Source organism: Magnolia sinica, chromosome 8, assembly GCF_029962835.1.
Source record: "Magnolia sinica isolate HGM2019 chromosome 8, MsV1, whole genome shotgun sequence".
Taxonomy (NCBI): Eukaryota; Viridiplantae; Streptophyta; class Magnoliopsida; order Magnoliales; family Magnoliaceae; genus Magnolia; species Magnolia sinica.
This window is the reverse complement of record NC_080580.1, coordinates 26,003,550-26,021,199: the sequence shown is the minus strand read 5'-3', so window position 1 is coordinate 26,021,199 and position 17,650 is coordinate 26,003,550. Positions and strand designations below refer to the sequence as shown.

Genomic DNA, 17,650 nt, shown 5'->3' with positions numbered 1-17,650 from the left:
TTATCCAGCTTCAAGATAATGAAGAATTTGAGATTTAGAGTACATTATTGAATAATTCAATTACCAAATATCTAAGAAACCAAGGACAGAGGATGAAGAAAAGATTAAAAAAATTAAGCAGTGCATTACCAAAAATAACAGACTGTTATGCCCCACCTAAGGTTGGTTCGGTTCGACCGAATGTGGCCAGAATAGTTCAGTAAGAAATCGTAATTTTTAGAGATAACTCGGCTCAATATTTAAGTCTGATCGAAGTTGGGTTCAATTCCATAGAAGGAGAGTTCGGTGCGACCTAAGAGAGACAAGGACTTCAGAATAAATTTGAAGAAATTTGGCTGCAACCAAGAGACCGGTTCAGTGCGACCGAAGCGTAGCAAAGTGTGAAAATATGAAGTTGGTTCCAAGCCAGTGAAGTTTTCGTATTTAAAGGGGCGTTTTAAGGTATTCTAGATATGAATTAGTGCTTGGGAGAGAGACCTAGGGGTGGTGAAGCTTTCATGGAGTCGTCATTTTTCTTTAATCCTTTGATTATAATTTGTCTTTTATTTTTCTTCTAGGATGTTAGCCATGCTAGGCTAATCTCATATCTAAGGCTAAGGGATGAAGCTTGTACTTAATTACAATATTTAGTTTATTTGATTCAATAATATTGGTTTGAATAATGATAGTAGATTGAGTTGATTTGGATTTACTTTAAAGTATTTGAGTTGTTTATTTCTAGATTTGCTGTGCACTATGGGTATAATAGATGCTTTGATTTAAAAGTTGTTTAGCTTGAATTAGAGATGGATTCAATTTATATAATTGATGATCTATTGTTGCCTAAGGGTGCTTTAGACGCTTTTGATTCCCTCCAATTGAGATCTAAGTACTTTATAAGAGAATCATTCAATTAAATTCATATATTTTATTAGTGTTGATTATTGGTTTAATAGAATTATCTTCTGATTAGATAGGATAGGACTTCAATTCTAATTGAGTTATATAAGTCGAATCAATGAATGTGATATTATGATTATTATGTATGGATTTCTAGATCCTTAGTCTTTTATTTATTTCTTATAAACTCTTAACCTATTTGTTAGATTAAAACCCAGACAATCGTTTACCTTTAAATTAGTTCTAGATTATGTTCCCCATTCCCTAAGGATTCGACCTCAATCTCACTGAGTTATTACTACATCACAACCCTTCACTTGAGGTTGTCAACCCTTAGGTTTGACCAAGTTTTTGGCTTTGTTGCCAGGGAGTGGTGTTGAACACAATTAGGTTTAGGTTTCCTAGTTTGATTTCTATTTTAAGTTAGGTTTTTTTACTTTTTAGATTTTTTCTAACCTATGTTTTTTTTGTAGGTTTTTTAATTTTAAAATAATTTTTCGAGTTCGTTTTGTTTCAGATTTTCAAACATCACTAATATCATTTATTGGTTTCAATTTTATAGGTGCCTTCTAGTTCTAGTTCCTCTCTTCTAGTAACATCCTTCTTCAATTCATTCACTTGCTTTCTTAATTGCTGTTGGATTTTGATTTTTTTTTTTTTTTTTTTGTAGAATTTTGATTTTTTTTTTTAAGGCTTAGGTATAGAATTAGGGTTTTATTATGTTCATGCCAGAGTAAATATGAGAATACTCTATTCAACTTCTAAGAGGTGAGATATTAGTTGAAGGGTTGTCAGATCACTATGTTAGGAAACGTCCTATGTCTTGTGAATTAAGTGGAACTACGATTGAGAACCGACCGTAATATGATGGTCCATCGGTTAAGAAGATAATGCGTGATTATTATATGGGTGAGAACACTTATCAACAACCATCGAGTACATCCATATATGGCACGTATGAACTTGATTAGAAAGGTGGACCAACCATGGATGCTAACAACTATCCCCAAGGGCCCTCTACTTATGATCCCCCACAGACAAAGACCCTTGAAAATACATTACAAGCATTTATGGAAGGGAAATTGCAAATCAACTAAACCATTTCATAAGCCATACAAGAGCTAAAAATGTCAGTTGAGACAATTAAGTCACATCTCATTAGGGAGGAAGGGGCTTTTCTAGCCTAACCAGAAGTATGATGTAAGGCAAGTGATCTCAATTCTCCTGACAACATTGATGAGCCTTAGTGTATTTATGAACCTATGGTCCAGTTTTCCTAAATGATAATTTCATTTGAAGCGCTAGTTAATAATCAGAAGACAAAGGGAATTTTCAAACAAGGTGATGTTGATATAATCCACCAACATGACATGTTTGATTCCATTGTGGAGAGTGAGTCTTTTTTCACTAAATGTTCTTTCTCTTTAGAAGTTTGCTTAGCACACTTTGAGGATTCTAATGATGAAATGATTAAAGAAATAGTGAATGCCTTACAAAATTGCACCTCGGTAGTTGACATTGACCGAGTGAATCATTATTTTGAAGTGCCTCATTCCACCAATCTAAAATATTTACCATTAAAGGTGGAGGAGTAGGAATTTGAACCGAAGTCTAAAACTTCAAATTTGATTGAGACTACATTGCGCAAAGAGATTTTTTCTGAATTTCAATTAATTGTAGCCTTTAATTCACTATGGTATACTGATATAGAAATTTTTTCTCCCACAAGTAATTTTTATAAAATCTGGGTACCTTAGGGCATCATAAGAAGATATTTTGTTGAGGTTGATAAATTTCTCTAGACGTACATGCTCTATAAAATCTAGAAAGTGTCTATTATGAATGAGTAGTTTTCCCTTTGCTTTCCTATATTAGGAATTTATTTGTTTTCTTAGGATTAATTTATTTTATTAGTTTAAGTTTAGTTATTGAAACTTCAACTCATAGGAAGTTCGCACTCATACTTTTACATGTTTGTCGCCTTTCAAGTACTTTTCATCTACTTTTTATTTTCATTGTTCTCATATAGTTTATATTACATATAGAGGATAATATAGAATTTAGGTTGGGGGTAGGGTTTCCTTTGGAACTTTCTTCATTTGTACTGAATTTTTGAGCTGAAAATTTTAATTTTTTTTGAAAGTATTATGTGAATTTAAGTGATTTTAAAGATAAGCTAGATATTAGAATGATAAGATACTTAATGTTGAGATTTTTTTAAAGACTATATTTTAGTTATTTAATAGATTTCAAAGTTAAGTTTGAAGTTTTTTCTTTGAATTAGAAGTTTAAACATTGAATTCACATGTCACATCTAGCTTACGCATTAAAGTTTAAGTTGGATACTGAATTGTTAACTTAATGATTATTGAGAATGATATCAACCAAACTTAGGGAATTTTTCCATCATGTTTAATGAAAAAAGAGTACTTAATACCCTGCTAAAAAAACAATTATCTTTGCAAAGGGTTACCTATTGAAGTTCCATGATAAGAAAATAAGAAAAAGAATATTTAAGTGGTAAAAAAAGATTGAAAATAGTGTGAAAGCCGTCGATAGAAAATCAAAAGTTGGAAGAATGGAGTATTGAACTATAAAGTTTTTTTTTAGTTTGGTTTTGGTTATCCTGAATACTATTTTGATTATCAATGTTATCATAAAAGTAGAGAGTTGAACCTTTTGTTGTGTTAAGTATATATTTTGCAATACACCAATGGAACTAAATATTTGACACTTTTCTAATTATAAGATTAATGCTTTGAACTTGATTAGGATGTTTACCAAGTACTAGAGTTTATGTGAAAGAAGTATGCTCTTCATCAATGTATTTTAGATTTCTATAATCTTGATTGATTTTAAAATTGCTTGAGTTTATACGAAATTATTCCTTTGATTTTGAAATATCTTTCACATGTTTTGCTCGGGACTAGTAAAATGTTGGTGGCCGGTGTGATAACGCCTAAAAATTGCATATTTAACCTCATAATTACATTAGCTTTCATGGAATTTAAGTTGTAAATTGATTCAATATCATATGTTTTCTACGTGCGAGGTAATTCGGAAGCCTAAGAAGAATACATGCTTAAAGGAGGATTTAAAACTCAAAAAGTTATCAAGCTTGAAGATGATGAAGAATTAAAGATTTAGAGGACATTATTAAAGAATTCAATTAGCAAAGATCCAAGAATATCTAGGACAAAGGATAGAGAAAAGTATGAAAAATCACGTAGTGCATTAACAGAAATAATAGACTGTTCAGTCCCACTTGAGTTTGATTCGTGCCGACTGAATGCGCCTAGAAAAGTCCAACAAGAAATTGTAATTTTCAGAGATAATTTGGCTCAACACTTAGGTCTGACCAAAGTTAGGTTCGGTGCCATCAAAGGAGGATTCGGTACGACCTGAGAGAGATAGAGACTTTAGAAGAAATTTAAAGAACTTCAGTTATAACCGAGAGACTAGTTCGGTGCAACTGAAGTGAAGCTCGGTGTGACTGAAGTGTAAAAAATTATGAAAATCTGAAGTCATATCCAAGTTGGTGTAGATTTTTATTTTATTTAATTTTAATTTTATTTATTTTTTAAACGGGTGTTCAAGCTATTCTAGACATGAATTAGGACTTAGGAGAGAGACCTAGGGTTGATAGAGCTTTCACAAAGCCATCCTTCTTATTCAATCCTTTGGTTCTAGTTTATCTTTTTGATTTTTTTTTTTTTAGGATGTTAGTCTTGCTAGGCTAATCTCTTAGCTAAGGCTAAGGGATGAAGATCGTAGTTAATTATAGTGTTTAGTTTATTTGATTAATTATAGTGTTTAGTTTATTTGATTCAATAACATTGATTTGAATGATGATAGTACATTGAGTTAATTTGGATTTGCTTTAAAGTCTTCGAGTTGTTTATTTTTGAATTTGTTGTGCACTATGAGTATAATGGATGCTTTGATTTAATAATTTTTTATCCTGAATTAGAGAAGAATTCAATCTGTATAATTAATTGATCTATTGTAAGATAAGGGTGCTTTGGACGCTTTTAATTTCCTGCAATTGAGTCTGAGTACTTCATAAGAGAATCATTCAATCGAAATCATATTCTTATTGATATTAATGATTGGTTTAATAAAATTATCTTCCTATTAGATAACAAAGGAATTTGATTCCAATTGAGTTATATAAGTCGAATCAATGAATAAGATATTGTAATTGCTATGATTGAATTCCTAGTTCTATAGTTTTTTATTGATTTGTTTTAAACCCTTAAACTATTCGCTGGATTAAAAACAAGATTTTTTTTATTTTATTTTTATTTTTTTTTAACCTTTAGACTAGTTCTATGTTGTGTTTCCCATTCCTTGAGGATTCGACTTTGGTCTCACCTAGTTATTACTACATCGTAGCCCTGCACTTGGGGTCGTCAACCCTTGTGTTTGACCACAGGTAGTGATGTGAGATGGCGTAATGCCAAGCATAAGTGCATTATAGATTCTACCATGGAAATAAAGTATATGGCCACAACAAGGTTTCTAAGGAAGCTATGTGGCTTAAGAGGTTCACTTCAAAGCTTTGTGTTATCCCAAACGTCGACATGCCTTTGCCTATTTTTTATAAAAACATAATAGCAGCACAGTGCAATAAACCATGATATCACGGTAGGGCAAAGCATCTTGATAGAAAGTACAATATAATTCAAGAATTTGTTAAGGACAAGATAATAGAAGTATTGTGTAACACCCCAAAATTTCACCGCCTGAGTATAAGTCTCTAGCCATCAAGACTTGAGTGTCGCCTCATGAAATATCGCACGTGGGTAAATTTCCCATGAATTTGCATAGTCAGATTAGCATCAACCACAAATCAAAGTAGTGATAGATAAGGCAGATATCAAATTAAGCTAAGTAACCATGCCCGAGATAAAGGGCTAACATTTAAAATATTTAAACACCATCTTGAAGTGTACCCTCAGTGAGGGTTGTACAATAAAAAATGAATCACCGTAAAACGTATGATGTCCAAAAGAATACAAGATACAAGAAAGCCTATTGGTTAAGTCCATATAACTCAGCTGCACTAGCTGCCTGCTGCTCCTCGGCATACCGCTCATTGCTCACTACAAAGTCATCCTAGACAATAGAGGTGTTGTGTAACACCCCAAAATTTCACCGTCTGAGTATAAGTCTTTAGTCATGAAGACTCGAGTGTCACCTCATGAAATATCGCATGCGAGTAGATTTCCCATGAATTTACATAGTTAGATTAGCGTCAACTACAAATCAAAGTGGTGATAGATAAGGCGGGTATCAAATTAAGCTAAGTAACCATGCCCAAGATAAAGGGCTAACATCTAAAATATTTAAACACCATCCTAAAGTGTACCCTTAATGAGGGTTATACAATAAAAAATGAATCACCGTAAAATGTATGATGTCCAAAAGAATACAACATACGAGAAGGCCTATTGGTTGAGTTCATATAACTTAGCCGCACTAGCTGCCTGCTCCACCTTAGCATACCACTTGCTGCTCACTACAAAGTCATCCTCATACGACTCACCTCCACTATATATTCCTGCATCTCTTATATCATGCCCCAAACTCGGAAACCGGGCTCACAAATTTCTCGATCGCCGAATTCGGCGCCGACAGCCTCCGTAGTACCCCATTCTCGGCTCGCGACACCTTTATGCCAAATTCCGATTCTAGGATCCTACAAGGAAGATTTCAAATATAAAATTTATTTATTTTTTTTGTAAAGGAGCATAACCACAAGCATAACCAAGTCACAAAACCACATCATCATATATCCACTATATCAAAAATTTGAGTACAATGCGGAAAGAGAAATACAAAGATAGATAAAAGCTCCAGAAGTATGCTCCAAGCTTAATGCTACTGCGACATCCTAGCGTCACCTGCACGCAACGATCATGCATAAGCTTATAGAAAGCTTAGAGGGTGGTGTAAGTGTGTGCGCAAGGTAAGTGCCAAGTGTGAAATATCAGAGTAATGCGGAAACATGCTAGCATGCTCATGAATGCTACCAGTTGTACCAAGGCTATGTGATGCAAGGCTTACCTAGCCGAATGTCATATGCAAGATGTAATGCAACTCAAGCATGTCAGTCCTTATCAAAATCCATATATCAATACAATTCATCTCTGAAATATCACCAGGGTATAGTATACTACAAATTAGATTATCGCCACATCGTATGCAACAAGGTGAGCAGAAGAGACCTTACTATCCACCTACTAATATCGGGCTCGGCTCGTCGATAGTGGATCCATTCCTCAAGATGGTCAAACTCAACCTAGCTTTGCCCCCTCCTCTTGGGTAGGTAAGGTGCACCCCCTTCCGACCGACCACGACATGGTGGGAAGTGTGGCCTCCTGGTATTCAACACTTTGTGCTTAAAGCATCCACTCAGTTTAGACATTGGAGTAACCTCCTAGTACCATAAGGGTTTAGGGAATTTCACCCAGTGACATCTATCACACCCCATGTAGAGAAAGATTTCTAGTGTCCAATCCTACCATCCATGATATGCTTGTGGAGGCTACGACCCTGATGTCGCTAGGGCATGCAGTAGTCATGTCACATGAATGCGAGATGTATGAAACACGCTATCAGCCATGCAACAATCCTACACATATCGCGTGCTCATATGGGCAACTCCTCCTATCAGGGAGTCCCATAATAATCCGTCAATGGCATATGCTATGATTAATTATTCCTCATTTAAGCATACATATGATGCACATGGGCATGGATCATGAAGCTATACTAAACATGTTATATGATGATGCACTCTCCTCATATCAAGGATGGGCCTAAATGACTTACTCATATCAAGAATGGGCCTAACAATTGTGGGGACTCAACGGTTTAGCCCACTAAGGGAAGATGAGAATTATAAATGCTATTGTGTAAACCTAGCATCACCTGTTGTGTTATCAAATTTGGTGTGCCAAACCATATAGTATTTGTATCATGCTTTGAGTTGAAGTGATCAGGTTAGTACATTTCAAAGTTCTCTAGATCTTCATCGAACTTGCCCCCATCTTCAAGTTGAAGTGAAGCATGTTAAAGTTCATGGTTTCAAGATCATATTCAAGAACTCAAGTTCAAGTTTGAAATCCAACTACCATACGCTAAAGACTAAAGAACTCAAGCATGACTTAAGCTCAAGTTCAAGACATTGAACTCAAGCTTCAAGTATCACAAGTATTCAAGAATTTGAAGCGAATGATGTTTCAAGTGTTCCTACTCACAAACAGGTTTGGATGACCCTAGATTGACCCTAGATTGTGTCATATTCATTGCATATTCTTTGTGGGTCATTTCTTTTATTTATAGGTCATTTTCTCGACTAGTCTTAGACCTTGTTCGACTAGTCCAAGTTTTGGCTCGACCAGTTTAAAAGGTTTCTCGATCAGTCCAAGGTTTGTTGCTAATTTTTGAAATTTTCTGTTGGACTCTCGACCAGTCCTGGAGACTGCTCGACTAGTCGAGTGAACAATGCTTGATCGGTCGTGCAGGCTTGACTCAAAGTCCAACAAGCATTTCTTGTCCCACTTGACCAGTTAAGTGCAGGGCTCCACTGGTCGAGTAGGCCACTCGACCAGTCGAGTAACGACCTTATCTTATCGCGCCAGAAAATTTAAAATTTTGTTGGTCCTTCGACCAGTCGAACCGACCCTTAGACCAATCAAGAGATCAGTGTTTTCACCTATAAATAGAGCATGAATTTCAGAGTTTATTCATTAATTAAAGCAAAATCAAGACACTATTTTGAGAGATAAGTTTGTGATATTTTAAAGTTATATTGTGCTAATTTAATATTCTCTTTAATTAGCTTTTGTTATTTGATTTTGAGATCTCTATTCCAATCTTACTTTAAGGAGGGATTTGTGTTTTCTTCTTTCTTGAGATCAAAATCAAATCAATCTAACCCAGGTTGATTTAATTTAAAAATCATATAGAACTAGAACCTTTTAATCTATTAGACTAGACATTGAACATCGTCATCTACATCGGATCGGTTCTACCGGTTTTCTTCAAAGGAGAATTTTCAAATAAGTACATTTACATTTTGTACATTCTTTCTTTTTGGTTTTTGAGGTTGTGCCAGAAAAATCTCTATTTGGTTTATTTGAGGTGATCTAGGAAATCTCAGAGTGTGGGGTTTTTTGAATTGTGTAAGCCCAATAAAGACACAATTGTGAAGGTTTTAAGGTGAAGCTTGGAAAACATTTTTCATAGAGAATGGTAATATCCTGAGGGAGTGGATATTAGGAGTGGAGTAGTTGTGTGGCTGTTTTCTAACAGTTAGTGTACACACATACGAACCACTATAATTTCTGGTGTTGTGGTGGATGAGTGAATGTGCCTATGTGTGTGAATGTTGTAATTTATTTTCAGCATTTGTGGTGATACTACCAAAAAACAAGGCAAAGGCTATGGATAAAAACCGTAGCTAAAGGCCTATGGCTACGGTTAAAGTCCGTAGCACGACCGTAGCCATTGGTATCGTAGCCATAGGTTTAAAAGCTATGGCTACAAATTTTAACTGTAGCCATAGAAACAATGGGTACGGATTAAATCCGTAGCTGTAGCTTCCGTAGCGCTAAGGTATTTATAGCTATGGATTATATCTGTAGCTAAAGATAGAGTAAGAACCGTAGCAATAGACTTAATCAGCAACAACTACGGTTTTTATATAAAAAGCTATGGTTAATAGTCGTAGCTTTTGAAACAATAGGTATGGATTAAATCCATAGCAACATTTTCCGTAGTTTTAAATTATATATAGCTACAGATTATATCTATAGTTAAAAGTAGAATGAGAACCATAACAATAGGCTGAAATTAGCAAGAGCTACGGTTAATAGCCATAGCTAATGCCTATATTTTTATAAAAAAATTAAATAATAATGGTAGCTCTTACCATTGTAGTACACCCTGATAACTCATATAAGCTAATATAGATAAATACTTCGTGGCTAAATCATTCATTCATTCGATCAAACACAATCATTCATTCATTCAATCATATACAATCATTCATTTCCATTCACAAAAGTACAATGCCAACATAATAGTTATATGCCTCTACTAGTTATCAATTTACCATAAACTAACACCCTATTCTCAGCTTCGTTTTGATCCGAAAGCTTACTGCACATGGCTGAAAATCAATTTCATCATACAAAATGGAAGAAATTGCATGTTATGACATTATACATGAGAGGTTGAAAATGTGTTTGTGGGTGTTTTGAAGATTGAGCTGAAAATGCAATGGTCCCACTCGAACAATGGATACTCTGAGGATTGTGCCTCTGAGGCCAACCCCAACAAATGTGATCGCCATGATAGCCAGGCCAGTGAGGAACCTCGCAACCATTCTGTATGCAGCGAGTTTAGTCCCATAGGCTATGATTCCTAGCTGTAAGGGCCATGAACAGTCCCGAAAATTCAAAAAATTCAAAGGCAGTTCAAGTCAATTCAAAACACTTGAAAAACAAGGACTAAGAATCATGATAAGCATATCAATGATCTTACCGAGACTGAACATGGCCATCCCAAGACCTGCATTCAACAAGATCGTGACAGAATTTTCCATGATTTGAGGCTTCTTACAATGAGCATATCTATGATTTTTACTCTTTGTGACTTGTGTGTGACCAATATAACAAAAAACAGTAGGTACATACAAGGCAGTCAACCTGTAAAACATGAGAAATTAGTGAGCAATATGTATATATGAGATGCCCATGTAAGAAGAGTGAGACTAAACTACTGCATGACCTCCACACTTGTTGGATGGCAGTTACTCATCCACCATACACGTGGGACATGACATATGTATTTCAATGCCCACCACCAAAATAGTCAGCTCCACTGTGGGTGCAGCACAGCCCAAAAATCACTCTAACTGATCTTAACCACACATCCTATTAATTTGGACATTTGACCATTTTCCTCTCAGGTGTGTGTTGGCTGCAAATTGGATGGCTACATACATCCACTAAGTGCAATTTCAGGACACAATACATCCTCATTAGAAATGAGTGACCATGTATGCCACATGTACAGTGGATGAGGCACCACCATCAAGAAATCATAGAGAAACCATATAGAAGTCTAGCCCAAGAATATGAAGAAACTGCAAATTCCAAAGAAAGAATAGAAAAATGAAAGATTAGATAGAGATAAAAGAAAAAACATGGTCATTGGCACAACCTTATTCGAACTGTGTTGAGCACCAACAAGCATTTGGTCCCTAAAAACCAACTCACCCTCTTTGAATTCCAAGCTTGCATAGACAGTTGCAGTTGCCAATCCAAATTGAAGATATCACAATTCATGAGAAGTACAATAAAAGTGAATAGACAGTGCAAATAGATTTTTCTAAGGGAGTGTTTGGGTTGAGGGTATACTACAGAAAGAAAATAATTTTCCTTTGATTTGGCATTTCCTTTTTTTTTTTTTTCTCTCTTTTTCATTTTTCCTTTGGAAAGGCTTTCATTTGACATTTTTCTCTGTTTAATAAACATAAAAGGAGAAGGAAATCAATTTCCTTTGCTAAGCAAGGGAGTAAAACTTTTTCTTCAAAATATCAATTGATGGGAAAAGAGGTTTCTGTATGATGTGACGCTTTTAGTGCAAAATTGGAAGGAAAAGAAAATTAAAGAATAAGATGGAAAGAAAATTTCCTTTGCTAAGCAAGGGACTGATTTCCACAATCATCACTTGGTTTGCCAAAAGAATAAGAAAATTGAAATGAGTCCAAGCAATCCATGATGGATGGAAAGAAATTTCAGCAAAAGTTGTTTGTGGAGTGTCTGTGTGCATTCAAAAATGAGAAGATGATGATGTATTATCCTTTCTTCTTTTTTGAAATATATTTTAGTGATTCATGAAATTTAAAAAAAAAAAATAAAAAATCTACTTGAAGTGTCCCTCACACTAACAGCTAGCTGAAAGATTGTATCTTTGTAATTCTAATGTGTTATATATTTATGTATTTGATGCTCAACTCTATGTCATTTGCCCAAAAAAATTTTGATCGATTACTGCAAACTGAGGTTTTCTAATCCCACCTGTGCATTACCCGGCCCATCTATATGTAGGCATGTGCGGTGAGCGTCCAAGCCATCAGTAAGTGGACCCCGCTATGTACATTCCCTTGCCCACAAGTCATGACAGTCTGCTCCTCATTGGGGCATGCCTAAAAACAAGGTTTCTTTGACAGTGACAACCATTTGTATGCTCTGGTGCACATGATGAGTGGACTGGCCTGATTATTGGAGCAGGGCATCTATGACATGGTAAACACGTCAGGTGTGCTTGGATCTTGAGTATTGCACATGCCATCTTTACATTCAAAAACAAGAATGTAACTTAAACCAATTCAAACCCAGATAACTTCACTGATTAAGGGAAGCAACACCCTTAGTCATTGACGATAACCTAGATACTTCACTAACTAAAGGTGTTGAATCGATAACCCATTTGTTCTCAATCGCAGTTTCCTACCTATAAAGAAACAAACATAACAAGAAACCCAAACAATGAAAGAATCAAACCAGTCCATAAAGGACCAGAATTGTCTACAACACTTATTTTACGCAGCTGCATTAAACAATGAAAATGGTTTTCGATAAATCATCAAAGAACTGGATTTTACCCTATATCTCCACAATTTTGCCGAAAAAATTGATATGGGTAATTTCAAAACAATGCAATAAATGAAAAGAAAAATTAGAATTTGGTCAATTAGATATCAATAATCAGCCCAAAGATTGATCTGATTTTAGATGAATTCATATAGGAACATGTTCTGATTGCATACCGATAAATATTTTGATGAAGAGGGTTTTCATGAACTAATCCAAGCTTCAAATCCTGATTGCTTTCACCATTGCTGCAAACTGAATTTGCCCATGTTCAGTTTAGAAAGAAGGAGAAGAAGAGGCGAGGTGACTAGTATAGGGACAAGTGAGTGAAGTAGATATTAAGTAAACTACATGACACACACATATATGATCGTACCTAAGCTGAATTCAGCATTGCTCATGGGTTGATTGGTCAGTAACAGCATGAAATACAAAGTCACCTTCCTCATGAATATTGCTGCTTTTAGGGGCATTTTTGTCACTAGGAGTTGGGGTCTCAAGTGCTGAAGGCGGGGCTGCTGGCGCAAGCGATTGCTGCTCTGTGCTTGCAGGTGCCATCCGGACAGTGGCGGTGGGTACATACACTGCTCTAGGCGCTGCACTCTCCTTCATAACTTTAACCTGTAGGCAAAAAATTCGATCTCACTAAAAGCAATACATACAGGAGGATTCGAGCCAGGACACAACTCAAATATCCTATAGCTGCATTTAAGAGTGCACGTAGAGAGCAATGGTTGATCTAGCAAACAATTATATATGTACACACACACACACACAGAGAGTTTACCAAATGCTGAGTATCAGATGGTATCATTCTACAACACCAACCAAATGCAGACCTATGGAAATATAATCGAGAAATGGGCCTAAAAAAAAAAAACTTTTCCAAAAATAATAATAAGAACATACCAGAAAATGATTATCTGGTCAGGCTTCTTTTTCCCCGAACTCATATAGAAATCTAGTAGAAGTTCCCTAGATACCAACATTTCATTGAAATGCGTTCACACAGAAATTAGTGGAAAAGGAAATGAAATGTTTGTTTTTGTTTTTTTTTTTTTTTGTTCCATGTACTTGGTTGACACTTTCAGGTGCTCAATTGAATTTTAAGAAATGAAATTACAACTTCAACACTTGACCAAGGTTTTTTATTTTTTATTTTTATTTTTTATTCCATGTACTTGGTTGACACTTTCAAGTCCTCAATTCAACCACAGTTTCCCTAGAGCCAAGTCAAGTTCACTTTCTTTATTAAAAATAAAAATAAAAATTGATGATAGAGCCAAGCTGACCCTGAAATGTTCTTGACTGCTAATCCACATTTTGTACAATTTTTTTTTGCAAATAAATTGTATCATCATTTTTTTTTTTAAAAAAAGAATGTTTTGTCAAAATAAAAGGGTGATCAATAGATCTCCCAAGCAACAAATCTAAATTAAACCTACTCCTGAAAAAGGCATGTCGTGTTCCAACCATGACAACCTGAATGTGAGTGACTTGAAATCAGTTTTAAAGGTGCAACAGATGAGAAGTAGCCAAAACACCCAAGGGATGATATGCAGCCAATGAGAAGCAGCCTAAGGGAATGTGTAGCACAAATCTTTAAATGTTAGCTAGAAATCAGTTTCAAATGTGCAACAAATTCAAAGTGGGGGGGGGGGGGGAGTACATTCTCCAATCGGCACGAAACGCTACAATCAAGATATAATAGCACATCAGCTGTACTCAACCATACTGATGTATCAGTAATTCATCATCCTGAATTAGTAAGGAACTGGCCTGCGAAGTAGCCCAATAGAGCAGCTAGCCTAGATCACAGAGAGGGGGACAAATGCATGTAAAGGATGCATGTTTTAGTAGAAGAAATAGACCGACACAAAGGAAGGCTTCTTGGTCAGATACATGCTTGATCAGCTAACTTAACTGGATATGACTTGAAAAGAAAAGAAAAACTATCACACAGAGCTATCTTAGAAAAAACAAACAAGTGTTTAAACGTTGCACCATACACATGAAATAGGGACCAAAAGAAGAAGAGATGTTTCAGGTTTCTCATCAGCCATGGATAAACCTAGTTTCAGATAATCTACCCATGATTTTTGCGGGGGTAACATTTAGCACATTCTACTGCATGAACTCCATGCAATGACTTAAAACCATGATCAAGTTTTTGTTACAGCTTATTTATAGGTGTTCCATATGCCTGCCATAATTATTGTATGGCTCCAATAGTCCATTGGCATTATAGGCTATCACAGGCTTTTATAGGGATGGGAGTCATCCAATCAAGTGACTTAAGCACACCCCTGGGTGGTTTCACATGATTATTGGCTGTGGTGGTTTCATGATGTTAGAATGGTCTTGCCAACACAAGGATTCAGAAATGCTAAAAGCTTCAAGTCAATCTCAAACTACAATTTGCTTTCCAATTTCAAGATTGTACTCAAATCGTAAATCATAGGATTTTGACAACACTGCTACCACCTAACATCAACCGTCCACCTTAATTGGGCTAGGTTCTAGGGACCAGCAGACACAAAAACTACAAGATGGAATTTGCATTAGACTATACATCGATATATAAATAATAGCAAAGACAAAGGAAAAACAAATTCATCATAACATTTATCATGTTTGCATTGGCAAAATGTAATTCAGAGATGTTCACATTGATAATATGTAATTCAGATGTAAATGAGGTTACTAAACAGTCTGTCCCTTAGTAAAGGAATAGCCCCTTGAACTGACATAGTTTCGAGGATTTGGCAACTGGTGGTTACCTCAAGTACTTAGTGCGACCTTGTACATCAAGATTTGACAAGAATAACTAAAGGTCCATGGAAACACCAATAACAATATAATGTTTCATCAAGTACAGACCTTGGTTATTATGCAGACATCAACATTGCTACCACTTCCCAAGTCATTGAAAATTCCAGAGCAAATCGCCTCAGACACAAGCTTTATTCCTTTGTCTCTCTACAAAAGAAATCCCATCACCTTATATTTCATGTTAACAGTATCCAGAGATCTAGTATTAAGGACACACGTTTCTATCTTCATCAGTGAAGGCATGAGAACTCACAATTGTGCAATTCTAACTAAAAGATGGCAAAGAGAAACACATCCAAAAAAATAAACTACTTCTACAGTTCCACTGTCATGTCAAATCTTCTATGGTAAGAGATGTATGGAATGGTTTCCAAGAAATCAAATAAAATAAAGACCAGAATAGCTTCTACCATGAAATCATGTTAAATGGTCTAATTTAGTCTGAGACTCCTGTTTGCTATCCTTCTCGAACGGCGAGCTTGGTTCATGAGGATGTGTCACTCTTTCTCAAAAGGATCTCAGCAGCTACAGGCTGCTGTGTTCTGGAAAAGCATCCATGCAAGCCTTACCTCTTTGGCATAGCCTTCTATGTTCTTTCTCAATGACAACATAACAATGATGATGCAAAACATTGACTGAGGAGAAAAATGCAAATCTAGCAAGCAAACTTATAGTCAGGCCCTCTCTGTATTTTGACTCAAAGATGGCCATCGTAGCAAGAGACCCAGAACCTATGGTTGCAAATGGCAGAGTATCAGTTGATCCGTGAGGGTATATCTGCATAAGATAATTGTTCAATCACAAACATTTATGCAAAAAATGTTGCATCCTTCATTTGCCTATATGCAAAACAAACTTACAGTGCAAATGCGGTCCAGTAAAATCAACACCGCCAAGCACCAAACCAGCACTAACATAACCTTGGTAACTGTCCAAGAGTTAAACATTGTCAGCCTCATCGAACGTATCATGAAGTGTACAAAAAGCTCCAATATCACAAATATAACATTTTTGAGGTCTAGAAAAAGATATGTTTACCTAAAAAGATGAGATTTCAAAAGGGTAAGAGCAGTAATGACCCTTGATTCATGGCTAGTTGCATAACGGTGTAGCTGAAGTTGAGAGCTTACCATATCTAGATAAATACAAACAGAAATCAAGATGGAAACCAATATCACTATGAAGAGTACAAGTGACGACAAATGTGAATGGCAGCTACAAACAAAAATCAAGATGGACAGGAACTGCAAAATTGAATGGCAGAGAGAGAAATAGGAGATTTAGGGGTTTTATTTTTTAGAGTTTTTGGGGGTTATAGGGTTTGGTGGAAGGAAGCATACAGGAAGGATTCAATCGGTGTGGAAATCCCAAGAATCGGAGAGGAGATTGAGGGATTCGACAGGCGGGAGACAGGACAGAAGAACTACCGTTCGTCTTCCCTGCCGCTGCTTCAAACGAATTTGGAGATATGGCCAGGGAGAGAGAGAGAGAGAGAGAGAGAGAGAGAGAGAGAGGATTGGGGAAGAGAGAGTGAGAGGATTAGGGAAGGGAGAGAGAGAGGGAGGAAGAGAGGGGGTTAGGGAACGGAGTGAGGGAGAGAGAGAAATGGGGGGAGTTTTGAGCATGACTACGTTTTGAGTGCGCGCCCATTTTTGGGCGTTGGGACCCATGGACGCTTTGGAAGGGGCTCCATGGGGCCCACCATGATGTATTTTCATTATCCATTCCATCTATTAATTTTAGTAAATAATTTTAGCAAATGATTCCAAAAATAAAGTAGATAGGAGGCCCAAGTGGACCACACCATAGGATGCATATGTGATTTAATCTCCATGTTTCCTACTGTGTGGTCCACTTTAGCCTTCAATCTAACTAATTTTTGGTTTCATGCCTTATAATAATATTTCAAAATATATGGATGGCTTAGATAGAATGCATATTTTTTTTAAGACCCTATAGAGCCCATTACACCACCGTTAATTATTAATGGTGTGGCACTCTTTTAGCTACGAATTAAAACCGTAGTAATTATAGCTATGGTTTAAATCCGTAGTAAAAAATAGCGTGGTCTGTATCCTTTACTCCTTTTTTTGGTAGTGTGAATGGTGTAATTTATTTTATGCACTTGTGAGAATGTTGTAATAACTTAGTCTATTTTATTTGCTATTCCCTTTGCCTCTTTATTGGTTTGGGTTTTTGATACTTATAAACGTTCTAGTAAGGTTGTCTTACCATAAGCCTTTGGTTTTTGGTATTAGGTTGTCCTT

The 17,650-nt window shown here is 35.9% G+C and overlaps 1 protein-coding gene across 1 annotated transcript; it reads right to left on the bottom strand.

The window, feature by feature from the left end:
- Positions 1–11,634: 11,634 nt before the first annotated feature.
- On the bottom strand, positions 11,635–16,966 carry LOC131253118 (uncharacterized). Its single transcript, XM_058253949.1, has 6 exons — positions 16,724–16,966; positions 16,422–16,518; positions 16,244–16,311; positions 16,052–16,160; positions 15,432–15,526; positions 11,635–13,172 (listed from the first exon to the last, which is right to left on the bottom strand). Exons 3-6 carry the CDS (start codon positions 16,298–16,300, stop codon positions 12,939–12,941), a joined length of 495 nt encoding a protein of 164 aa, XP_058109932.1. The 5' UTR covers positions 16,301–16,311; positions 16,422–16,518; positions 16,724–16,966; the 3' UTR covers positions 11,635–12,938.
- Positions 16,967–17,650: the final 684 nt, after the last annotated feature.